Here is a 26,566-nt window from a genome sequence, read left to right on the forward strand (position 1 = left end):
GGTCTCACTATTTTATAGAGAATCATATATGAAATTGATGTAGAATATTCCGAGGAATTCCAAATATTGTATTCACAATTCAAAAAAAATGTATTTTCACCCTTATAAAGACACTTTTTTGTGACCAATTTTAATTTTTGTACTGCCAAATTCACACCCGTGTGCCGACAGATTGTTAAAACTGAAAATTTAGAATTTTCAGAGAAAAATTTCACAGTAAATTTTCCCTGATCAAAAAAATTAACTGTTAATTCTAGGCTCAAACTCCCTCCTTACGCTCCTGTTTTAGTTGATAATATTTAAAAAGTTTCAACTTAATAGTCAAAACGTACCATCAGGTGAGAAAAAAAGAACTTTGAACGATATTAACGATAAAAAAAACCCGGTTTCTAAATTTTTATTGATATTTTATAACAATTCTCTTCCTCTACACGAGACAAAATATAAACGAATTTATTCAAATTAATACATGATACAAATTAATATGTAAAATAAAATTTGCTAAACTTCAAATATCACAGTTTAACTTGAGAGCTCGTACTGATAAGTTATTTTTTTTAACGAACTATAAATTCAATCTGTGATAATAATTTTAACTTTGATTCGATAAAATGGTAATAGTTTTTATTTGAATTTAAAGGTTTATTAAATTTCATTTGCATTAAAAAATTAACTTTGAACTATGTTTAATTGTGTTACAGTGGTCAGCAATGCGCGAGAAAAATTGATAATGAACAAAATTTTCTAGTTTGGACAAAATTTTTACGGAATTGTGTTTCCAAGTGATTTATTGTGTGAGAGTAAAATCATTACAGGCAAATTATTCAAAATTGCACATTCAAATACCAGAATAGCCGGTCGTTCATGTATCTCCTCGTGGCTTTTGAAAAGACTTAAACAAAGCTATATAACCCATTATGCATCAAAAAAAACGTGTGTCTGCTCAATGCTTTTGTATAAAAGATATTCCGGTCTTGTCGTCGTTGATATGACTGCTTCACTTAATAGCTTAATGGCAATAAGTTCGATTTGAAATGTATCAATAATTTGCTAAATGGGGAAAAATATTGTAGTGGAGTAACTAAAGCTCAAAAAATGGCTAAATTTGGAAACCCGGCCGAACAGCCTCGAATTTGATTTTTTAAAATAAAGATGTTTTTATAAAAGAAGATTTTAGTGAACAAAAAATTTTGTTTTCAAATATTTTGTTTTAAAATATTTTGCTTAAATTTGATAAATTAAACGATAAAAAAGGTTGTCTAGGTAATTTAAGAAAAACAAAAAAATGAATTTTCCATCGTTAAAAAAAAAAAAAATATTACACAACGGCAACACCTACAATATTTAAATATACATTTTTTAAAATTTAAACGCTTTCTATTATAATAGAATACAAATAGTTATTTTTTAAATTAAAATTAAGGAAATTGAATGAATTGTTTTTGAAAAAACTGGTCATGAAACTCCGAATTTTTAGAAAAGAAATTTATTGAAAAAATTTATCATGTTTTTTTTAATTTTTCGCTATAACATATGGATTTATTTTTCAAGACTTTTTGGCCATATTTATTGTTGCTTGATTTTTTTAAAGAAAATGTCAACATATATTACAGTTTATAAAAAAATTTAAAAGTAGGTATTTAATTTTCAAACAACTTTTTTAGTAGAAGTCTTTGAAAAACATTTAACTTAATTTTTTTGTTTTTCAAAATTCAAGATTTAAATATAAAGTTTTTGTTTTCTTCATTCAACAGCCTTTACTGTTGAAGGTCAAATAGAAAAGGTTTGAAGGTTCTGGTTGTGAAAGTCTTAGAGAAAATCAATTATTTCAATACGAAAATTCTGTTATCATCAAAAAAAAAAAAAATCCAATGAAATTGATGTAATTTTTTTCCAAAACTGTAATTTATATTACGTTTTTCTCTTCTAAATTGAAATAAAATTATATATTTATCTCCAAATAATTTTAAAGATAAATTCATATTTTATTACAATTAAGTTATGAAAAAAGTCATTTAAAATTGTTTTAATAATTTTTTTTTTCAAAATTCTGAGTTTGAGGAGAATTGTTTTCAAAAAATCTGAAAGTCTTCATTAAATTTATTTCATTTATGTTAAACAGATAAGAATTAACTTCTAAGTTTTTATGCAAATATTGTAGTTGTTGCCGTTTTGTTTAAAATATTTTTGTTTGTTTTTTGTTTAAAGACAATTTGTGAGAAAATTGCATTTATCCTTAAACGAAGGAAGATTGTCCCACACTCCCATATATTTTTTTTTAACTACCTATAAAATTTTAATTTATAAAATTTTAACAAACAAATTTTTATTTTTCAGAAAAGAAGAATTAATTTTAATTTAAAAAAACAATACAGCAACATTGGCAATTTAAAACCTATAGATGTCAAAGTATTTTTAATTACCGACGTTTGACAAAAAAAATTCATCAAACTCGGAGCTGTTCGGCCGGGTTCCCAATTAGTAGAGTAACTAAAGCAAATTATTAGGGAACCTGGCCGAACAGCTCTGATTTTGACGATTTTTTTTTTCAAACGTAGGTAATTAAAAATACTTTAAAGTCTATAGATTAAAAATTGCCGATGTTGCCGTATTGTTTTTTTAAATTAAAATTAAATTTTTTTTTAACAAAACCATTTTTTTTGCTTAAATTTCATAAAACAAATGATAGCAAAACATTCTCTAGGTAATTTAAGGAAAAAAAGTATAAAGGAGCAAGGGACAATCCTCCATCGTTTAAGCGATAAATGCAATTTTCTCACAATCTGACTTCAAACACAAAAAAATATTTTGAAAACAACGGCAACACCTACAATATTTTAAAATACATTTTTAAAAAGCCAGAAGCTCATTCTTATCTCTTAAATTTTAATCCACTAAATTTAATGAAGAGTTTTTGAAAAAATGGTCCTCAAACTCAGAATTTAAAAAAAAATGTTTAAAAAAAAAAATTTGAAATGACTTTTTTCCAAACTTTTTCTAAATATAAATATAAATTTTTGGCCATAAATATTATCAGTTGAATCTTGAATTCCGAAGAGGAAAAGGTAATATATATTACAGTTTAAAAAAAAAAATTACTTCAATTTCAATGGGTTTTTTTGATAAAAACTGAATTTTTGCATTGAAATAATTGATTTTCTCAAAGACTTTGGCAAATAAGAACTTTAAATTTTTGATATTTAGCTTTCAACAGTAAGGGTTATTAAATTAATAAAAAATAATTTTATATTTAGAAGTTGAACTTAAAAAAAAAAATAAGTTAAATTTTTTTCCAAAACTTCTATTCAAAAAAGTTCTTCGAAAATGAAATCCTTTTTAATTTTTTTTCATAAACCGTAATACATATTGACATTTCCTTTTATAATTTCAAATCATAATAAATGTGGCCAAAAAAAAATTGAAAAAAAAAGTGCATTTTATATTACGAAAAAGTTTTTAAAACCACATGTTAAAATTTTTTCAATAATTTTTTTTTTCAAAAATCTGAGTTGAGTTACCATTCTTTCAAAAGCCCTAAATTCAATTAACATAATTTTAATTTTACAAATATGACTAGCTTTTTAAAAATGTACATTTAAATATTGTAGGTGTTGCCGTTGTGTTCAAATATTTTTTTTTGTGTTTGAAGTCAATTAATAAGAAAATTGCACCTATCGCTTGAACGATGAAAGATTGTCCCTCACTCCCATATATTTTTTTCCTTTAATTTCCTAGATATTCTTTTGGCATAAATTAATTTAGGAAATTTAAGAAAAATTTTTGAAAAAAAAAACATAGTTAATTTTTTTTTATTTACTTCAAAATAATATCTACTTTTATTTACTATTTTTACCCATGGCCACATTTCAAATATTGAATTATATTTTTGACAATTCCATTATCATGTTTTATATTCATAACCATATTCTTATCATTAACCACTACCTTCAATACTACAAAGCCCAATAAAAAATGTGCAGCAAATATTTGTATCTTTAACCACTTTTAATTAATTTTATAGCTTTTCGAGTTTATCATTTTATTGAGTCAATAAAAAAAAAAAACAAAAACTTCTCAACAATAGAGTGTTTCCACTCGGCGAAACATATTCAAATCTTATCACACTCAAAAGCAAAAAGCTTCTGATAGCTTGCTTTTCGAACAATAATAATTGGAAGGCTTTAGTTTAGTGAATACGTTCGAGTTAGAAAAAAGCTACAAGAAAAATGTGTTCTTCATTTCTCTTCATTGGGATCTTAGTGTAAGTTCTTATTACCGAAATTTTTGTATATTTTTGATTTTAATTATAGTTTGTTTTTATTTTTCTCTAATCAGCTGTGTATTTAGTATCAGCCAGACATTAAACACATGTGATTTACCAGCCAGGGGAAGTCCCTACTTTCCAAAGAATTTCAGTTTTGGTGTAGCTACTTCGGCATATCAAGTTGAAGGCGGATGGAATTCAGATGGCAAAGGTCCATCAATTTGGGATGATTTTACGCACAATTATCCACATATGATAAAAAATGGAGCTACAGGAGATGTATCGGCTGACTCATATCATCGTTTTGACATGGATCTGGCGGCATTGAAAGAGCTCAATGTAGGTAAATTTTAACATAAACAAAAATTTGATAAGAAATTTGTTTGAATAATTCAAAAGTCCAAAGAACAGTTAGCGGTGATTAAGAGTGCTATTATTTGAAATACTTTCGTTATTTCAATTGGACAAGACAAATAGAAATTTAACTTCTAAAAAATGTTTAGCCGGGTGAAATTTTGAACTGCAGAAACATGGCAGCTTTCGGTGAAACTCTTAACTTAAATTAAAAATTATAGAAATGCACAACTATTTTCGGGTTTCTCATTTTTTTATGTAGTTTTATTAAAATTGAACTTTACAAATTACTTAATCATGAATGGTCGTGATACTTTTTTTCCGTGTTAGATAAAAATGTGTTGATAGTTTCAAAATCTCAATTTTATGATATAGATTAGATTAGAATTAAATATCCACTTGTAGTTGAGTGTATTTATAAAAAGCGTGGTAGTACCATTCCTAGCCTATCAATAAATTCACTGTAGTCTGATAAAAAAATAGATACCAAGTAGAGCTTTGTCATCCCCAAACAAAAAGGTTCAAATTCACTTTAAATCTCAATCTAAAATAAATAAATCTACAGTTTGGTTGAAAAAAAAACAAATGTTAGTATGTAACCAAAACCAATTTTTTTTTATGAAAAAAGTTTTCCGTCTTTCTTTTTACTTGCGATAAAGGTACTATATATCAAGTTATGCATTCGTACAAAAAAAAAAAGTTGAGATAACATTTTTCCATGACATTACGATGGTAGACAATGCCAAAAAAGTGGGTCCCGGAAGTCCGTCTGTCTATCTGTCTGTCTGTCTGTCTGTCTGTCTGTCTGTCTGTCTGTCTGTATAAGGAGCTACAGCCTAAACGGATGGACCGATTAATGTCAAACTTGGTATGGAGCGTTATTTGGCGACTCTCCAGAGGGGTTTTTGGAATTAATTTTTTTGGACCAAAAATAACGGTACTTGTCATATACCGATTTTGGTAAAATTGAAATATCTCAAAAACGGCTCCAACGATTTTCTTTAAAAAATTAAAATGTTAGTTTAAAGCTAAGGTCTATATTTCAATGAAAAAAAAAAATTTTGAAAATCATTATTAACGGTACCTGCCATAGAACCGTTTTTTTCAAATTCGAATATCTCCGAAACTTCTTATTCGATTTCAACGAAACTTTTTGTGAAGAAGCATTTATATAATTTAAATATAAACCAAAAACAAAATTTTCAAAAAACTAATTTTTGGATTTAAAAAAAAAATTTGAAATTTTTTTTTTGAAAAATCAAATTTTCGAAAACGGGTCATGAAATTTTTTTGAAATTTTGTTTTTAGATGTTGATTAGTGATTTCTACAAAATGGCATACCAATTTTATTTTAAAACTTTTTTTCCAAAAAATTATTAATAAAAAATTGTTTTTTTAAAAAACGGCTCTAACGATTTTGAAATTTTTTTTTCTAAAAATGCACGTTATATCAATCAAAACTGCATACTTGTTTTGGAGGGCAATTTAATTTAAGATTTTATTTTATTTTTTTTTAAACGAATTTTATTTTTTTTTTTTTCAAATTTCTATATAAAAAGTCTTAAAAATTTAAGCAACTTTCACTCCAAGAGCAAGTTCGTGCGACCCAGTCGTGCATTTTATTTTTTTCAATTTCTGGAATGTCTCCCAAACAACTGACTCAATTTCAAAGAATTTTGTTTGCATTATTATTGTATCTAGTTGTGGTTTTTTGTGAATTTTTTTCAACAGGCTTTTTATTTATTAAATTCAAAGAATTGTACATAAATAGCGAATTTAATGTATATGTATTTTAAGAATTCATGTATTTACAAAAATATTGGATTCCGTTATTTTTGTTGTAGATCACCAAGAAGATCTTCACAAAAAGCTGTCTGGCGGGAGGAAGATATCTTTGACGAATATTATCTGATAAAAAAAAAGCAAAAAGATTCATTTTATTATAATATACATGTTATGAACGAAGGAATAGTCAAAATTTTGATTTTTAACAAAATGGCTTCCCAAAGAAAAAAAACACTCTAAAAAAGCTTGAAAAATCGAATTACTGTCAGAAACTTTATTCCTTCGTTTATAACACATAACGTTTAATTTTTTTTTTTGTACGATATAAACTAAGTTATAGACCAGTGCCGAAGCCTTCAAAACTATTAAAAAGTATGATAATACATAGTAGGATAAAACCCATTGGAAAAGGAGGTGAATATGATAAAAATGAAAAGAAAAATAAATTACGGGCGAGCCGAGTTCGGGAAGTGGGTGGGTTGAGTTTTTCATGGTAAAAAATGGTATATCTCGATTTCCGGCAGAACTACTAGTCCTATGGAAAAAAGTTGTAAGACAAAGTTGTAGGTAATAAAAAGATCTACAACTTACGTCTTGACAATTTCTTCACATAACCCCAAAATTTATGTGAAAAATTAAAAAAACCGAGTTTTTGGTTTTTTATTTTTATCTTTTTCAAAAAAAATGTTTTTTTCTACGAAATTTGGTAAAAACTTACATTATTATGTCCCAAATACACACTAATTTATTTGATTTAAAATATTTATTTTTTAACCTTATTTTGACTAAATACCAAAAAAAACACCCTTATTTTCAATCGAAAATTCACGTGTCAAAATATCAGCTTTTTTTCAAAAAATCGGTGGGTAATTTGTTTGTTAAAACCTCTACTTTCTGATGGTGTAAATAAAAATTTACATTAGTATACCATAGTATATGTTCTGGGAAAATGCAAAAAATGAAAAAAGCATGAACTCGAAAATTTTTATAACATTATTTTTTAATTTTTTCCTATTTATTAAAATTTTTACTTTAATTACTTAAGGAGGGAAATCCCTCTGGACGACACCTTTTTCAATATTTTTTTATGAAAACCTGAAAGCACTTATTGAAATTTGGAAAAACACAAGATATTACTGACATTATTAAGTATTGAAAAAAACATTTTTTGAAATGAAAAAATAACAAAATGGCGGCTCTGGAGCCTTTCAAAGTTGACGCCTCTAGTTTACGCCGTGCAATGTACAGGTCCAGGAAATCATCTTAAATCAAAAAGGAAATTTTTTTCAGTTAGATGATATTAGTACGCATTGCATGAACCTAAATTTATTTTTTTTAAATGAAAAATAAAAATTAGAAATCAAAAAAACGAAAAAAACATGTTTTTTTTACAAAGAAGTAGTTAAATAAAATATTTACTGTACAAATTTTATTCAACTTTTAGGTTCATGTTGTGGCCAATAAGTTAAGGAGTAATTTGCTTCAAATTTCAAGTCGATAGCTTCATTAGTTTTTGAGTTACATTGCACGGCGCGGAAAAAAACTAGTTTCGAAAAAAATGCGTTTAAAGTTTACGTTTTCGTGCTATGGTAGGTTCGGAGCGCATTGGTTTCGGGACTATCTAGGCATTTTTGATACTTCATTTAAGGCTAAGACCACTGAAAATAGTTTCTTCGGTTGATAAATAAATTTAGGTATTACGCAAAAAAAAAAATAATGCAAAAATAAAAAATTCCAGAGGGATTTCCCCCCTTAAAAACCATAACATATATCAAAGTAATATAAAATCTTACGGTTTTTAAGTAAAAATTTTAATAAATAGGCCAAAATTGTAAATAATGATATTAAAAATTTTCGAGTTTATGCTTTTTTCATTTTTTGCATTTTCCCAGAACATATACTATGGTATACTAATGTAAATTTTTATTTACACCATCAGAAAGTAGAGGTTTTAACAAACAAATTACCCACCGATTTTTTGAAAAAAGCTGATATTTTGATAAGTGAATTTTCGATTGAAAATTAGAGTGTTTTTTTTTTGGTATTTAGTCAAAATAAGGGTAAAAAATAAATATTTTAAATCAAATAAATTAGTGTGTATTTGGGACATGATAACGTAAGTTTTTACCAAATTTCGTAGAAAAAAACATTTATTTTTTGAAAAAGATAAAAATAAAAAACCAAAAACTCGGTTTTTTTTAATTTTTCACATAAATTTTGGGATTATGTGAAAAAATTGTCAACGCGTAAGTTGTAGATCTTTTTATTACCTACAACTTTGTCTTACAACTTTTTTCCATAGGACTAGTAGTTCTGCCGGAAATCGAGATATACCATTTTTTACCATGAAAAACTCAACCCACCCACTTCCCGAACTCGGCTCGCCCGTAATTTATTTTTCCTTTCATTTTTATCATATTCACCTCCTTTTCCAATGGGTTTCATCCTACTATGATTTTTTTTGGTTTCAAAAATTATCGACCCTGGGCTATTAAGACATCCTTACAAATTCATTAATATCTCCGAAACTATTTTCCGTATAAATTTGAAATTTTCGGACAATATTCTTAATTAAGTAAGTAAGTACATTCAAAATATTTACAAATTTTTTTTTTTTTAAATTACAACTAGACATGTACATTAGGGCGTTCGTTATTTTTGATTCAAGTTCCTAAGTGGAGAAACTGTTTCTAAATAATAAAAAAAAATCCTCTAATTTTTTCAGATTTTTATTTTGACACTAGATGGCGCCCCAAGAGGGTTAAAGTTTTTTAACATTTGAAATAGGTATGGTATAGGTATTTTTTTAGATATAGACTTCAATCAATTTTTTTTGATGAGGTCCTTGTCTACGTTAAACAACGTTTTCAAAAAGGTATAGATCATTTTTCTAGGACCAGGGGTTTAGTCAGGGCATGCATGGCTTTGTTGGATTTTATTTTATTTTTTATGCTACTAATATGCTTGTTTAAATAAAACATAAAACATACAAAAAGCCATGCATGCCCTGACTAAACCCCTGGTCATAGAAAAATGATCTATACCTTTTTGAAAACGTTGTTTAACGTAGACAAGGACCTCATCAAAAAAATTTTATTGAAGTCTATATCTAAAAAATACCTATACCATACATATTTCAAATGTTAAAAAACTTTAACCCTCTTGGGGCGCCATCTAGTGTCAAAATAAAAATCTGAAAAAATTGGAGGATTTTTTTTTTTATTATTTAGAAACAGTTTTTCTATTTAGGAACTTGATTCTCGAAAAAAACCTAAATAACGAACGCCCTAATGTACATAGATACCTACAACTTCTAATAGCATTTTTTAAAGCTTAAACGCAAATCAAAAAGTAATTTTTTTGGATTTCAACAAAAAAAAAATCAAAATTTTTTTTTAATAAAGTATTAAAAGTTATTTGAAAAATTACAGACATCACACGTTTTAAACTGGCTTTGTTCTTTAAATGAAGTATGTCAATTGATTTCTTGAATACCAAAGAATTTTTTTTTTGAAACCGTTTATAAAAAAAGGTAGAGATACGCTTGATTTTTTCAAAGAAAATTATAATTTATTTTAAAGTCCTTACTTAATCTTTTGAGTTTTTATTCAAAATTTTGCAGACTTTATTATGTGTATTCAAATAAAACAAAATATTTTTTTTTTAATTTTTCTTTTGCTAATTTAACCAAAAGAATAAATTTCATCATGGTTAGTAAAATGCACGACTGGGTGGCACGTACTTGCTCTTATTTTAAAAATTGCTATGAATTTTTAAAAATTCTAAAAGATTATTATTAAGAAAATTATATAAAATTTGGTTTGAATTAAAAAAACATCCTTTAAATAGTTTGAGTCAAGAACGAGCTAGGTAAGGTCTGCCATCTAATTTCTTATATAAAAAAAAAAACGTTTTTTTTTTTGAAAAATTTTCAGAAAAAAAATTAGATGCGATTTAAATAAAATTATTAATTGAGACACAAACAAAGTTTTAATGCAATTTATTTAACTCATTTTTGGTTCATTTAAATCCAAAAATAATACATAAAATATTTTTTTAATTTTAAAAGTACCACCTTACCTGCCGCATAACATGTATTATTTTTAACTAAAAACGTTCTTTTACCATTTTGCATCCTTGAAAAACTATGTCAATACACAATATCAACCATGAAAATTATGTATTTTAAATAATAAATAATTGACTTGAGGGACGAAAGATGAAAAATTAACCGATCAAGAGATTTTCAGTATAAACAAATGAAGATCAAATTCCTTCATTTTCATAAAGGAGAATATTGATTAACAAAATTAAGGCTTTTCTTTACCTATAGTTTGTTTCTTATTATTTGTTTGAGACAAATTTGTTCACCTTTTAATTACATAAAAATCTTTCTTTGTTATTTTTTCCAGGTCAGTCATTACCGTTTTTCAATATCATGGCCGAGAATTTTCCCAAATGGTGATATATCATCACGAAATCAAATGGGAATTGATTATTACAATGATGTGATTGATAAATTATTGGCAAATGGTATTGAACCAATGGTCACAATGTTTCACTATGATCTTCCATCAGAAATCCAAAAGATTGGTGGATTTGCAAATCCTTTGCTCATACCCAAGTTTGTCATGTATGCAACGGAATTATTTGAAGATTTTGGCGACAGAGTAAGATTTTATGATCAAATTAAAATAAGCCCGATTTATTTTATATATTTTTTAGGTAAAAATATGGATGACATTCAACGAACCATTGGTCTTCTGCAAAGCTAGTTATGCCGAAGCAAGATATCCACCATTAGTTGATGTTCCTGGCGTCGCTGATTACCTTTGTGTGGATCATACAATAAAGGCACATGCCGCTGCTTACAAAGTTTATAAATCTCGATTTTATGAAAAGCAAAGAGGCAAGATTGGCATGGCCTTGGACAGTTACTTCTTTCTTCCAAAACTTAATGAGACTGAAGCTAGTCATAGGGCATTGCAATTTAATGTGAGTTTTGGTTTTTGACTTTATTTTGAAACACTTTTGTACAACTTTTTTTTAAATTTCAGATAGGTTTCCTAGCTCATCCTATATTTCACGGTGGATATCCCGAAATTATGGTTAAAGATATTGAAACAAATAGTTTGAACGAAGGTAGAATAGCCTCACGTCTGCCTCGTCTTGAAGGTTATTGGAAGGAAATTGTTAAAGGTTCAGCTGATTTCTTTGCTTTGAACCACTATACTTCGAGATTGATTAAACGATCAGTTGATCCAACCTTTATGAATCCATCGTTTGAACGTGACACAGACGTTGATGAAACGGTGGACCCGACATGGTTAAATGGGGGAGCACCTTGGTTGTATTGTGTTCCAGAAGGATTGGAGGGTATGTTGAAGTAAGTTAATCGTTGTAAGTTACATAAATGATCTTGTGGTCAAAAATAACTAACAATTTATTTTTATTCTTGAAAGGTTTATCCGTGAGGAATATAACAACATAGAAGTTATTATAACAGAAAATGGCTGGGGTGATAGTGGAGAGCTTGAAGATGACAATCGAATTCAATACTTAAAAGTAAGATTAAGTTATATGATTGATTTTAAATTTAAAAAAAAAATTGGTTTGTCTAAAAACAATACGTTGTCTATTAAAAATGTATAGATACTTTCAAACTTTATAGTCAAATTTTGAACGACCAGTTATAAACATGATTTGAAAATTTAGAAGATTATTAGGTCAAAGACGGAAATTTTATTATTAGTTTAGGTAGTAGAAAAAAAAATATTACTCATACACCACAGTGTCTCGTAAACTGTTTGATCTAAACAAGTCCATTTAAGAGTTAAGGACATCAGTTTTTTTGTACAGTAATTTCTTTGTGTTTACTTCTAAAAAAGATGTTTTTGTTCCAATTCTTAAAACAAAGTTTCTTTATTTTCCTAATTTATTTGGAATGACTCAAAAAACATTTGGTTCAAACGCCATTTGAAGAAGTTTCTTTGGAAATACACCAAACAAAAATTTATTGGAGTAAAATTACTTTTGAACCATTTTTTTTTTTTTTTTTTGAAAATCCATTATTTCATGAAAAGAATTAGCTACTTTCATTTATTTTTTTGTTTATATTAATATGAACAATGTACAGTACATGTACAATAGAATCTCAAAAATGGCATACCAAATTTTTGTCTCTAAAACACAACTCATCATTGTCCACTTTAAAATTGTTTTTAAATATTTAAATTTTTTACAACAACAAAATGAAAAAGTCTTTTATTATTTTAAGCGTAAGATCAAGGCCGACAGAACTTGAGTTCATTACACTTTTAGCTAGCCTCATGTTAAAGATTTTTGTGTTAAAATTCATTAAAGAATAATTTTAAATTTAATTTGAAAATTAATTTTAAAAGATATTTTTGTAATTAAAAAAAATTAAACTTGCTTTTAAAATTATAAAAAAAACATTATTTTTAAAGGTTTCCACCTCCAACTAAAATAATGCCATTTGATTTCTGGTGTAACAAAGAATTTTTCGATTTTTTTTTTGAAAATAGTTAGAGCCAATTAAAAAAAAAAAGTTTTTTATGATTGAAAATTTTCAATCATTTTTCAAAAAAGAATTCGTCGTCGGGAAAATATTTAAATCGATTGATTCGTTTAAAAAAAAAAGAAAAGTAAATCGCGGTAAGTCCAAAAAATTAAAATTCTTAAAAACGTCTAATAACCGCGAAGAGAAAAGTCTTAAATCTTAAATTGCATCTTACAAATATTGGATGTTTTTCGTAGCCCAATAAGATTGGGAATTCAACACAAATTCGAAAACGCACCAACAACGGGATCGAAAATCTCAATTTTTCTTTAAAACGAGATTGGCCTTTTATTAGGTTGAATTATTAGAGTTGAAATAGCTAATGTATCGTCAAATAGTCAAAATTGTAAGAAATTCAAAGAATATTAAAACAAAATATTTTATGCACACATATTGCATTGAATTTTGTTTTTACAATGCAGAAAATTTTTTATTTGCAATAAAAAACTTTTATTTTCAATGCAAATAATTATAACAATAACATTTTTTTTAAGGTAAAATAGTTTTAGTTGCAATTTTAAATTTAAATGGCCAGAGACAGAGTAACGCTGGGATAACTTTACTGTTTTTTAGTGAATTTTACAACATACCTATATTATGATTAAATATACCAGAAGTATAATCATCCTAAGCACTATTTTTTCTCCGTGCAGCAGTTTTAAAAATTAAGCTTAAATAATAATTCAAAAATTAGAATCTTTAAAAAAAATGCTGCATACAAAATTCTCCATTTTTTCGTTCTTTATCATCTTAATGTGGTTTTTAACTATTTTGCTAACGTAGCATCTAGCATGACTTGAAACTTTTTTTAATCCTTTAATATATCGACAATAACACGGTGTAACACTCAAAATATACGCGGGCGGAGACCTATCAGGTTTTGTAGAGCTAGTCGCACTGAATACGAAACGGTATTTGAAAATCCCCTAACACCCCCAAAATCTGGAGTTACGGGCAAAAAACGGTTTTTTGGACCTTCACCCATTGAAAAAATTCAAGCTTCGACAATTTTTTACCCATTTTCTTCTAGTTTTTGGGAAAATTGAAAAATTATTTTATCAGATTTTTCTTTTTTCAAAATATTTTTTGTTTTCATTTGTTTTTATTTTTCAATTTTCTCAAAAACTAGAAGACATAGAAACATAATAGTTTTCACTGTTCGATAAGGAATTTATTGAGGCAGTTTTCTGTCTAAGTAATTTATTTACTAAAATTCAATTCATGGACAAAAATAGTATAAAATGAGTTTTAAAAAAAATTTGTTCCCCTATTTTTAACTTTGAAATCGATTATTTCAAAAACAATTGGTAATATTATATTGATTTCAAAATTAGAATCAAATGCACAATTTTGCCTTTTGGAAATGGTATCATTTATTACTGTAAGTGTTGCCGTTGTTTTTTAATAATTTTTTTTATTTTGATAATTTTTTTTTAGAAAAATGCCCCTCCCACCTAAACGGGGGGAGATAGACCCCCCTAACAAAGAAAAAAAATGTTTGTATTGAGCTCCTCTACAAAAACCCTTCATCAAATCCTGGCGCCCAACTTATCCTACTACGTGCCGAAACAACATTTTTGTTCTATGCCTAAAAGTTCGAATTTCTGTAACTGGGTTGAAATCTAAGCCAATTTTGAAGGGATTTTCATAAAAAATACCTCGATCAATTGGGAAATAGATACAGTTTTAGAATATATTTTTAAAATAGCATGTTGTCTTGAAAACATATACTTTAAATTGATGCCGAAGTTGGGCAAATGACAAAAAAAATTGAATTTTTGATCTTTGGCATCTTATAAATTCTTAGTGGTTTAACCGAATTACATGTTTTATACATTGTTAAAAAGGTATATTTATCTTCTATCAGAAACTGTAAAAAAATCGAAAATGGGTAAAAAATTGTCGAAGCTAGAATTTTTTCAATGGGTGAAGGTCCAAAAAACCGTTTTTTGCCCGTAACTCCAGATTTTGGGGGTGTTAAGGGGATTTTCAAATACCTTTTCGTATTCACTGCGACTAGCTCTACAAAACCTGATAGGTCTCCGCCCGCGTATATTTTAAAACCTCATTTTTGTAACACCGTGTAATTATATTCATTATTACACAAAATATTAATCGAAATTTTTCTTCCTTTTCCCAGAGTTACTTGCAAGCAGTTCTAAATGCAATACATGATGGCTCCCACATCACTGGCTATACTTATTGGTCACTTGTCGATAACTTCGAATGGGCAAATGGATATACGTAAGTTAAGATCTTCTATTATATAATTTAAATAGTGAGCATTAAAATACGAGTGTTTTTTATGGTTTTTTATTTTTAGTGCCAGATTTGGTCTTTATGCTGTGGATATGAATAGTCCTAAAAGGGAAAGAACTCCAAAGAAATCTGCCGGCTACTACAATCAAGTAATAAAGTCCAACAAAATTGTAAATGAAGTAGATATGTATAGATTAATGAAAAATCAATTTGTAACAAAGAGATAACGCTTAGAATAAAAAAACAGTATTACATATTTAAAATGTTGTTTTTTTTTTAATTTTTGAGATTTCGAAACAGCTTTTTAATTCTAACTACGGAAACTGTAGTATTTGTTAATATCTAGTCTAGTATTTGGAACTTCATTTCCACACAACTTGTTAAATCCAAGGCTATTCTTTCGCTATCAAATTCAAATTCAATTAATTTAAAGCTTTTCGACCTTATCATTTAATTGAGTTAATATAATTCAGAACTATCACTCAGAAATAAAAGCTTTTTGAAGTACACTCGGAGAAGAAGCAAATTCTAATAATAATTTAACACTCAGTCTGGTTGTCTGAAATTGTGGATTTCATTTCTGTTTATTGGACTTGAATTCTTTTAATTTTAATCTTATTGTTGTTGATAGTTTTTTTTTTTTTGTAGCAGTTTTTGTTTATCAGTCCTACAGCTAGTGTTAGTCATACATTTAACGCATGTTATTTGTCAGCCAAGGGAATTCCACAATTTTCTATGAATTTCAATACCAATATCAGATTGAAGTGGGAGGAAAAGCAGTTGACATAGGTATGACAAAAATTGGGATGATTTTACGTACAATTATCTCTAAATGATTGTATATAAATCGACAGTAGAATAATGTCATTATTTCGGTTAGGACTTAGTGGCATTTTAAAGGGTTATTTGTATAAGATGATGCAAAAAGCTAGATCATCTGATGATGTCGAAATATGAAGCAAAGCATTTAAGGGGGGAAATCCCTCCGGAATTTTTTATTTTTGCATTATTTTTTTTTTTGCGTAATAAATTTATTTATCAACCGAAGAAACTATTTTCAGTGGTCTTAGCCTTAAATGAAGCCTCAAAAGTGCCTAGATAGTCCCGAAACCAATGCGCTCCGAACCTACCATAGTACGAAAACGAAAACTTTAAACGCATTTTTTTCGAAACTATTTTTTTTCCGCGCCGTGCAATGTAACTCAAAAACTAATGAAGCTATCGACTTGAAATTTGAAGCAAATTACTCCTTTGGCCACAACACGAACCTAAAAGTTGAATAAAATTTGTACAGTAAATATGTAAACATGTTTTTTTTCGTTTTTTTTGATTTCTAATTTTTGTTTTCATTTAAAAAAAATAAATTTAGGTTCATGCAATGCGTACTAATATCATCTAAGGGAAAAAAATTTCCTTTTTGATTTAAGATGATTTCCTGGACCTGTACATTGCACGGCGCAAACTAGAGGCGTCAACTTTGACAGGCTCCAGAGCCGCCATTTTGTTATTTTTTCATTTCAAAAAATGTTTTTTCAATTCTTGATAATGTCAGTAATATCTTGTCTTTTTCCAAATTTCAATAAGTGCTTTAAGTTTTTCATAAAAAAAATAGTGAAAAAGGTGTCGTCTGGAGGGATTTCCCCCCTTAAGGTTTTTTTTTTACCTGATAACGCGTCTTATAAATCGATGAACGCCCAGCTGCATCCACGAAAAAAGAGGCTGTTTTCTCAAGTTACTCCTAAGGTTTTTAGCAGTGTAATATAGATTGCAATTAAAAATAAACTATTAGAGATACAAAAATCTACTATACCTTATTTGGAAGTTTATAAGCTAAACGTGAATACTAATAAAAAATTCAACCATTAAATAGAGTAAGTAGGGGTAAAAGGTGATGGTAAAAAAAAACAATTATTTTCTAAACGGTAGGTTGCAGAGAGTAAATTTTTTTTAATCGATAGATAAATTTGATGCCAAAATGACATGACAAAAATATAAAATTCCAATACCAAGTTATACGGATTTCTAAAATGAAAAAAAAAAAAATGAAAAAGACCTTCGACAGAGTTGTTATTAGAGATATTGAAATTTTTTCGGCAATTTGATGATACCACTCCCAACTAACAATTTTGCTTATATAAAGCTTTATAGAAGCAAATTAAGCATGTATAAAGCTTAACAGAAGCAAAATTGTTAGTCGGGCTGGAAAGATGATAAGCTTTAAATTTCAACCTACTTTTTTGACTTTATTTTTGTGTTTTTTTTTTAAGAATTTTTTTAAAAATTCAAAAAAAAAACTCATTTTTACAGAAGTTATAGGAATTATTGATGAGCATGCGCATAAAAATTGGATTTCTAAAATGATATTTGACTGAATAGCGGGAAAAACAAATTCTACTGCCCCAATTTTTTCGACCGTTTTCAACCTTTTTTTATTTATAACCTTTTTCTTAAGATTTTTTGTTTTTGTAGGCGTCGTACACATAATGTTTGACTCATGCAATTAAAGCTGAATTATAAGCTTTCCGATTATATGAAGTATTTTTGTAGGTTGTCGTATAAAAAAATGGACATTAGGGTGATGAAACGTAAAAAAGTAATTTGAAAAAAGAAATATCTGATAAAATTATTTTTCAATTTCCTCAAAACCTAGAAGGCATAGAAACATATAGTTTTCACAAATCGATAAGGAATCAATTGGGGGGGTTTTCTGCATGAGTCAATTTTTTATTAAAATTCACAGTCTGGGCAAAAATAGAACTTAATGATCTTTAAAAAATTTTGTTTCGACTATTTTTAACTTTGAAATCGATTATATTTCAAAGTTGAAATATATTGATTTTAAAATTACAATTACCTAAATGTACAATTCTCCTCTTCGGAAATGGTATCACTTATAACTGTAGGTGTTGCCGTTGTTTTTTAATAATTATTTTTGAAGTTATACTTCTTATGGGAGGGTGGGTATGAAAATTTACTTTTTGACAAGAATGTCAAAGGGATTATGACGCGATCACCCTGGGTAGCAGGGCTGTCGTTTCACCTTTAGAGTAGGCAGTACTTTAGTATTTAAAAATGCAGTACGCCGTAGTACGGCAAACATAAAACACACAACACGTTGCAAGTTACATGTTTCATGTGGCAAGTTGCATGTGGCAAGTCGTATGTGGCAAGTTGCATGTGGCAAGTTGTATGTGGCAAGTTGTGTGTGGCAAGTTGCATGTGGCAAGTTGCGTGTGGCAAGTTGCATGTGGTAATTTCCATGTGGCAAGTTGCCAGGGTTGCAAAAAGCTCACATTTCAGCTCAGCTCACAGCTCAGCTCAAATTTGAGCTAGGTACCATAGCTAAGCTCATTTGAGCTGAGCTGAAAGTGAGCTGAGCTGAAAGTGAGCGCCCCAACTTCCAACGCCTATATCTCGGAATTTTGAAAAAAATGAAAAAAAATTTTTTGATGCCAAAAGGTAGCGAGGACTCTAACCTACATTTGGGTACAACTCCCATCCCTGTAGGTGCACGCGTTCTCAAACCGGGTGAACTTAAAGGTAAAAAAAAAGTTAAGCCCGATTCTGAAAAAATAGGTATGATGTGGCGGTTTAACATGGAAGATGATTTTTTAAAAATCTGAGAATGTGCAAAGCGTAGGCCCATGACACAAGCTATCATTGGGTATCACTCCCAAAAATTGCTCTCAAGCGGTTTAGCTTCCAGGAGCGTTCAAAGATTCGGGGATTTTTCGAAAAAAAATTTTACCCCAACTTTCAAACGCGATTTTCTCGGAATTTTGAAAAAAATCGAAAAACCGGACTATACCACTATCGGCTAGCTGAGAATATAAGCTTTCATATGGCACCACTCCCCTGTCTCTAGATCAAAGCGTTCCAACGCCTATATCGCGGAATTTTGAAGAAAATTAAAATAAAATTTTTGATGCCAAAAGATAGCGGGGACTCTAACCTACATTTGGGTACAACTCCCATTCCTGTAGGTCCACGCGTTCTCAAACCGGGAGAACTTAAAAGTAAAAAAAAAAATAGGCACGATTCTGAAAAAATAGGCATGATGTGGCGGTTTAACATGGAAGGCGATTTTTTAAAAATCTGACAATGTGCAAAGCGTAGGCCCATGACACAAGCTATCATTGGGTATCACTCCCAAAAATTGCTCTCAAGCGGTTTAGCTTCCAGGAGCGTTCAAAGATTCGGGGATTTTTCGAAAAAAAATTTTACCCCAACTTTCAAACGCGATTTTCTCGGAATTTTGAAAAAAATCGAAAAACCGGACTATACCACTATCGGCTAGCTGAGAATATAAGCTTTCATATGGCACCACTCCCCTGTCTCTAGATCAAAGCGTTCCAACGCCTATATCGCGGAATTTTGAAGAAAATTAAAATAAAATTTTTGATGCCAAAAGATAGCGGGGACTCTAACCTACATTTGGGTACAACTCCCATTCCTGTAGGTCCACGCGTTCTCAAACCGCGCGATTCTGAAAAAAAAGGCATGATGTGGTGGTTTAACATGGAAGGCGATTTTTTAAAAATCTGATAATGTGCAAAGCGTAGGCCCATGACACAAGCTATCATTTGGCATCACTCCCAAAAATTGCTCTAAAGCGGTTTAGCTTCCAGGAGCGTTTAAAGATTCGGGAATTTTTCGAAAAAAAAAATTTACCCCAACTTTCAAAACCGATTTTCTCGGAATTTTGAAAAAAGTCGAAAAACCGGATTCTACCGGAATTTTTTTTTTATGATAAAAAAAGAAATATTTTACTAAAAAAATAGAAATATATTTACTATCAAAAACACCAAGAGAAAAGATCACGAAAAATTATCTGTCTTATTTATAAAAATATCTATGTGTTAAAATAATTCCATTAATAACTAGAACCAAACATCTTAAGCTATGGTGTTTTATAAAAGTTTAAAATATCTTCATATTTCATTATACTTTCCAAATAAAAATCAATGTATCCTCTCACCCATCACAGCTCAGCTCAGCTCACTTTACCTTAGCTCACCCAACAGCTCAGCTCAACCATCAGCTCAGCTCACTTTCAGCTCAGCTCAAATGAGTTAACCATATATAGTACGTTCTGAACCGCACAACATGAGTAAAGTTCACAGATTAAATTGAAAACTACATGGACGCAAGGAGGATGAAAGAATTAATTTATTGTTCACTTGATAAAAATGTAAAAAACGAAGTGTGGATTAATTAATTTAATAATAGAAATTAAAAATATCAAATGAAATTCATTTATATATGTATACTGAATGAGAAGTATAACTTCAGTCGAGTGTACATGTGTACACACACTCTTTTTTTAGAAAATTGCCCCTCCCTCTTCCCATAGTAAAAAATGATTGTATTGAACTCCTCTACAAAAAAACCGTTATCAAATCCTGGCGCCCAAGTTATCCTACTACGTGCCAAAATAACATTTTTGTTCGGTGCCCAAAAGTTCGAATTTCTGTATCTGGGTTGAAATCGTAAAATTTTTTTTTTCTAAGCCAATTTTGAACAGATTTTCATAAAAAATACCTCGTTTGATTTGGAAATAAATATTATTTTACAATATATTTTTAAAACAGCATGTTGTTGTGAAAATATTATATACTTTAATTTGATGTCGAAGTTGGGTAAATGACAAAAAAAATGGAATTTTTGAACTTTGACAGCTTATAAATTCTAGGTGGTTTAACCGAGTTACATGTTTTATACATTGTTGAAAAGGTAAATTTATCTCCTATCATTCAGAAACTGTTTTTTTCAATGGGTGAAGAGGTCAAAAAAACCGTTTTTTGCCCCTAACTCTAGATTTTGGGGGTGTTAGGGACTTTTTAAAAGAACGTTTCGTAATCAGTGCGACTAGCTCTACAAAACGTGATAGGTCTCCGCCCGAGTATATTTTAAGTGTTACACAGTGTAATGTTTCTTAAGACATAACTATTAACAACTTTGCCAAAATTAAAAAAAAAAAAAAACTGATGTTTCTGGTTATTGAATAATCTTAAAAAATCAATATCAAAAAGAAAACTCATTTCGAATAATTTTCCGTTTTGAGATAAAAATAAAACATCATTCCTATAGGACCAATTTATGCACACTCTATTAAACTTTAAAAACCCATTTAAAAAGAGGAAATTTTAAAAAATTTTATGCAATTTGACAGTTTTTAAATTTTTAATAGGAACTTTTAATATAGGTAATGGAGAGTGAATAATTTGGCCCTTAACAGCTTTTAAAAAAATAAACTTAACACTTTTATTACACCTACAATACAATAGTTATATTATACCTACATAAAGTACGAGTATGTTTTTTTTATTCTAAATCTTATCTGGAATCATTTTTGTTTCAATGACATTTCTATAAAATCCAGCTGACTTCCTGGGAGAACGTTTTTTATTTTCACTCGAAAGGTCTACAGAAAATAGTCCAAATCTTGTCCTGTGAGAAAACAATTTTAATTTAAGGGATATTCAATCAGTATTAAATTAAAACATACGTGAAGCCCCTAACCCATTCAAATGCATCTATTAAACTCCAATATGTGTATCCAGTGACATTACAACCATCATTGATTGCATTTAATATAGCTTGTAAATGGCTCTAAAAAAAAATATGCAAACAAAAGTTCAAATAAATTAGCTTAGGTATATCATAAAATTTACCTTAATGAAACTTATTCTTCCATTATCTTCAACATTTTCTTCATCCGACCATCCATTTTCTAAAATAATTACTTCCACATTATTATACTCATCACGAATATACCTTTTCGAATAAAAATAAAATTCAGCTTGGTAAAATTTTAGACCATATTAATCTAGTAGACATACTTTAAGAGACCCTCCAATCCTTGAGGAACACATAACAACCAAGGAGACTTTGCTATTTTCCAATTTGGATCAACACTCTCATCACAATCTCGATCATTTTCCCATGATGGTTTCAAAACTTTTGATTTGTCTTTTGCTCTTGTAATAAAAGCTGATGTGTAATAATTCAAACCAAGAAAATCAGCAGAACCCTTTATAAGTTTCCTCCATTTTTCATCAAACATTGGCAACCGAGTTTTATTAAATCCTTCTTTCAAACTATTTTTAGCAATATTTGAAGCAACGACTTCTGGGTATCCACCAGATTTGGCAAAAAGTGGATGAGCTTGGAAACCAAGCTATGAAAAAGGGTTAAAAAGGTGTTAAAGAAAGAAGTTTATTAAACATACCGCAAACTGCAGTCCAAGTTCAATAGCGTCTTGTTCGTTTGTTTTTGAATAAAAGAACTTGCTGAGAATTGCCATTCCAATTTTACCACGTTGTTTTTTATAAAATTGTGTTCTATAAGTGTGATAAGCTACAGCATGAGCCTTTAAGCTATTTTCCATGCAAATATAATCATCTACACCAGCATTAAGATATTGAGGAGGATAAAAGCCATAACCATAACTGGATCGGCAGTAAAGTAACGGTTGGTTAAGAGTTACCCAAGTTTTTACCTAAAAATAGAATTTTAATTTATTTATTTTTGTTTTAAGTTTGTGCATATAAATTAAGACTCACCCTGTCTCCAAAAAGTTTATACAACTCTTTTGCATACGATGCAAATTGATTGATAATTTTAGAATTTAAAAATCCACCATTTTTCTGAACTTCTGCTGGTAGATCATAATGAAACATTGTAACCATTGGTTGAATTCCATTTGCAATTAATTTGTCAATAATTTCGTTGTAATAATCGATTCCTTTTTGATTTTTTGATGATACATCGCCAGTTGGGAAAATTCTTGCCCACGATATCGAAAAACGATAAAAATTTACCTAAAAGATAAAAGAAACATTCAAAATTATGTTTGTTTAGCCAAATAAATATTCTAGTTTTTACATTTGAGGTTATTAAGAGATGAAGTTTTAAAAATTCAAGAAAAAAAACTCCATACAAATCCTTTTTCTTTTAAAATAAACGCTTTTTTAATTGATTTCTTATCCTTAACTTAGTTTTATGAAGACGTTTTTCAATTTGTAATAAACTCATAAAGTCTACATATAAAAAAAAATAGTTCCATTATTTGGCCAAGAACAGAATAGAATTTGCACGATTTTTAGAATTTAAACTAAAGTGGACACTATGGCGTATACGTAATATTTTGCTTTAGATAAAAAATCATTCTTACTTTTAATTCTTTCAATGCTGCTAAATCTTGGTCAAAACGATGGTATGAATCAACTGCTACATCACCATTAGTTCTATCATCAATTAATTGGGGATGATCATGTACAAAGTCATCCCAAACTGACGGTCCTTTTCCATCTTCATTCCAGCCACCTTCAATCTGAAAAGCTGCAGTTGCCACACCAAAACTAAAATTCGCTGGAAAATGAGGACTTCCTTTTGCAGCGAGACTACAAGTGTCCAATTCATCTGCATATCCCGATTCTCTTTAAAAATAAAAATTACAAACTTTCACTTAATAAATAATTTTAAATCGTAAAATTTTAATTTTTCAAAAATATAAAATAAAAATGCGTTCATGTTCATTATTTAGTTTTTTTTTTTTATTTTATATGTTTTTTCTTTCATTTTATTATTTAATTCTTCAATGACTTTAAAACAATAAAACACTTAACTTACACTAAAAATCCATAAGCAAAAATAATAATTTTAAACCACATCCTCATATTGCTTCGATAAAAGAACTCAAACCACTAATTCGCATTTAAGAAATCGATCTACTTATTTGCCAAAAAATACAAAATTGAAATAAATATTAACTTCAATAAAATAAATTATGTTGGGTCTGAATAAAATTAATGTTTTGTTATGAAATTTTGTTTATAAATAAAAAAAAATACTTAAGGGCAAGATATAAGAATTAAAAAAACATATACAAAAATACACAATTTATGCAATTTACTATATTATCCATTTCTTCCTGGGTGGTTATCAAATTGTTTCTGTGAAAAGTAAAAAAAATTCTCTAAAAAAATATAGGTAAAAAAAAACATAGTAAAATTTGGCATGAACATTTCATTAACCACCAGAACCCAAAATCAAAAGAGTCACCTCATTTAAAAAGGGTAAAAAGTTTAACTGGCAATGGTAATTTTTTAAGGCTGTCATTTCTGATAACAACTGTTTATTCCGCATAAATTTTTTTCTAAAAATGTAAAAAAATGTAAACATACAGACCATGCGACCCATTCAAACATATTACAACCAGATGATCTAATTTTTTTTTGAACCAATAAACTGGATACCAAACCAGATAGGCAAATTTCAATACAAAATATTTTGCATATTTTGTATATTAATTTTGTTTATCTGGTTTAGAAAAATTGTATTTTTTTGTTGTTAAATTTAAAACGCTCCGTTTGCAAATTAATTGATATCTTAAAAACCAATTGAATAGTAATTAAACTGGGTACAAATGGAGCAATTAACTGTTTAATTCAAGATTTACAAAGCAAATAAATGTGACTTAATATACTCTTTCCGTTATTTATATTTAATCTGACTTACAGCTCAAGTTGTTCAAACTCAAGTTGTAAAGCTTATTTTATGGATTTGGTGATATCGGATACTTTTTGCGTTAATTTGTTTTGTAATTTCCTTCATAACATTCTTATACGACTTTGAATAAATTAAAACAAATCGCATGATAGGCTACATTTAAAATTTTTGTTACAACTTTTTATTTAAAAAATTATAGAAAAATATGCATTTTTTATTTAGTTTTTTTTAAGAATTTTAGTAAAAACATAAAAAAAAATAATAAAAATTTTGTTATTTAATTAAAATAACAAAAATGTCTTTTATATAGTTTTAATTTCTTTAATAACGAAGGAATTTTTAGAAAACAAATTTTCGAAAATGTTGCACTCGTTTTTTTGTTTAAGTTTTTTATATACCTACATATACAAATTCGCAAACACTTTTCAAAAAAAAAAGTTGTCATTCAAAACGAAATATAAGCCCGTACATAAAACAAAATTTAAAAAAAAACTAAAAATTTTCTTTTTAATTTACCTTAATTTAAATATTAATGTTTTAAGAAATAATCCAAAATCCGTAAGTACCAAGTTTTAAGAAAGTCCCCTCAATGGTTTAGACTGTAGCTCGAGCCCTTATATATATATTTACGACCAAGAAACGCAGTATGTCATTTGATTTGTTATAGTATAAAAAAGAATGTTTAGAAAATACAAAATTGATCTTAAAAAAATTATTTCTTAAAAACAATTTTCCAAAATTTTTAAGAAAATCAACACTTAAAAACGAAATTTCTAAAAATCTCATTTCCAAAAAAATTAATTTTTCAAAAAAGTTTTTGAGGTAAGGTCGACTCCCTCCAAGTCGAACTCCCTCTAAGTCGAACTTTTTTAATGAACAATTTTGAAGAAAAAATATTAAATAAATCTCTCTTACTCGAATTTCTCTCTAACTCGATTTTCGAGTACCGTGAAAGTTCGACTTAGAGGCAGCGTTACCACTTGCGGAAAAAAAGTCGAAGTAGATTTGAAGAAAAAATGGAAGTAGATTGAAAAAAATCGAAGTAGATTTCAAAATATCCTTTTCTTTATAAAATATCAATATTAAAAAAATTATTCTATTAAAATTATTTAAGTAAAATAATTTAATTAGTAAAAACAACTAAAACCGAAAATTTTATTCTTTCAAACTACATATTTTCGTCATATAAATATTTTTTTATACATTGTTTTATAACAATTTTTAGTCAAATATTTGGTTTTCTGAAAAAAAGAAGTAGATTTGGCTTATATTTTGATAACTTGAAGTAAATTGGAACAGAGTTTTTTTAAATGAAGTAGATTTCGATATTTTTGTGATGGTGGGAAGTAGGAAGTAGATTTTAATTTTTTTTAGATCTACTTCAATTGAAGTAAAGTGGTACCGCTGCTTAGAGGGAGTCGACTAAAAAATTCATAAATGTTTTTTTTATTTTCAATTTAGATTTTTTTTTTATTCCAATCACTTTAAATTAATGTATAATTTTATATTGTTGAAATCGGTTTATTCGTTAGCAAAAATTTAGAAATCAAAAAAAACTGTTCCTGGGCAAATACCGTTATTAACGTTTCAGAAAATATTTTTTTTTTAATTAAAAAATTATTTCTTATTTTTATCATTCGTATAAATTTTTTAATCAAAATCGTTAAGGCCATATTTTATGAACCGACAAAATATAGATATATTGAAAATTTTAGCATGAAATTTTTATAATAATAGTTGAGTTCTTTACACCTCGATATTTTTCACCTCTATGATTTTACCGCATTAAGTTATTATGAATATAATGTTAT

General features: G+C 28.1%; 2 protein-coding genes across 2 annotated transcripts; one reads left to right on the forward strand and one right to left on the reverse strand.

The window, feature by feature from the left end:
* Positions 1–4,146: 4,146 nt before the first annotated feature.
* Positions 4,147–15,505, forward strand: LOC129911737 (myrosinase 1-like). Its single transcript, XM_055989636.1, has 8 exons — positions 4,147–4,261; positions 4,336–4,603; positions 10,816–11,073; positions 11,129–11,398; positions 11,461–11,789; positions 11,866–11,968; positions 15,124–15,227; positions 15,307–15,505. The coding sequence occupies exons 1-8, from the start codon at positions 4,227–4,229 to the stop codon at positions 15,467–15,469; spliced, it is 1,530 nt and encodes a 509-aa protein (XP_055845611.1). The 5' UTR covers positions 4,147–4,226; the 3' UTR covers positions 15,470–15,505.
* A 6,066-nt stretch (positions 15,506–21,571) lies between these two features.
* Positions 21,572–23,923, reverse strand: LOC129909628 (myrosinase 1-like). The gene is made up of 8 exons (XM_055986700.1): positions 23,877–23,923; positions 23,419–23,683; positions 22,808–23,065; positions 22,474–22,743; positions 22,085–22,422; positions 21,917–22,019; positions 21,751–21,854; positions 21,572–21,692 (listed from the first exon to the last, which is right to left on the reverse strand). The coding sequence occupies exons 1-8, from the start codon at positions 23,921–23,923 to the stop codon at positions 21,572–21,574; spliced, it is 1,506 nt and encodes a 501-aa protein (XP_055842675.1).
* Between the last annotated feature and the right edge of the window lie 2,643 nt (positions 23,924–26,566).

This window comes from Episyrphus balteatus, chromosome 2, assembly GCF_945859705.1.
Source record: "Episyrphus balteatus chromosome 2, idEpiBalt1.1, whole genome shotgun sequence".
In the NCBI taxonomy this organism is placed as follows: domain Eukaryota; kingdom Metazoa; phylum Arthropoda; class Insecta; order Diptera; family Syrphidae; genus Episyrphus; species Episyrphus balteatus.

Excerpts from the sequence above, each read along its gene's own strand:
- LOC129909628 (XM_055986700.1), bottom strand. The coding sequence starts at position 23,923 with ATGAGGATGTGGTTTAAAATTATTATTTTTGCTTATGGATTTTTAGT. Across the intron at positions 23,684-23,876 it reads TTTGCTTATGGATTTTTAGT|AGAATCGGGATATGCAGATG; the intron begins GTAAGTTAAGTG and ends TTATTTTTAAAG. Across the intron at positions 23,066-23,418 it reads CAGCATTGAAAGAATTAAAA|GTAAATTTTTATCGTTTTTC; the intron begins GTAAGAATGATT and ends TTTATCTTTTAG.
- LOC129911737 (XM_055989636.1), top strand. The coding sequence starts at position 4,227 with ATGTGTTCTTCATTTCTCTTCATTGGGATCTTAGT. Across the intron at positions 11,074-11,128 it reads TTGAAGATTTTGGCGACAGA|GTAAAAATATGGATGACATT; the intron begins GTAAGATTTTAT and ends TATATTTTTTAG. Across the intron at positions 11,399-11,460 it reads ATAGGGCATTGCAATTTAAT|ATAGGTTTCCTAGCTCATCC; the intron begins GTGAGTTTTGGT and ends TTTAAATTTCAG.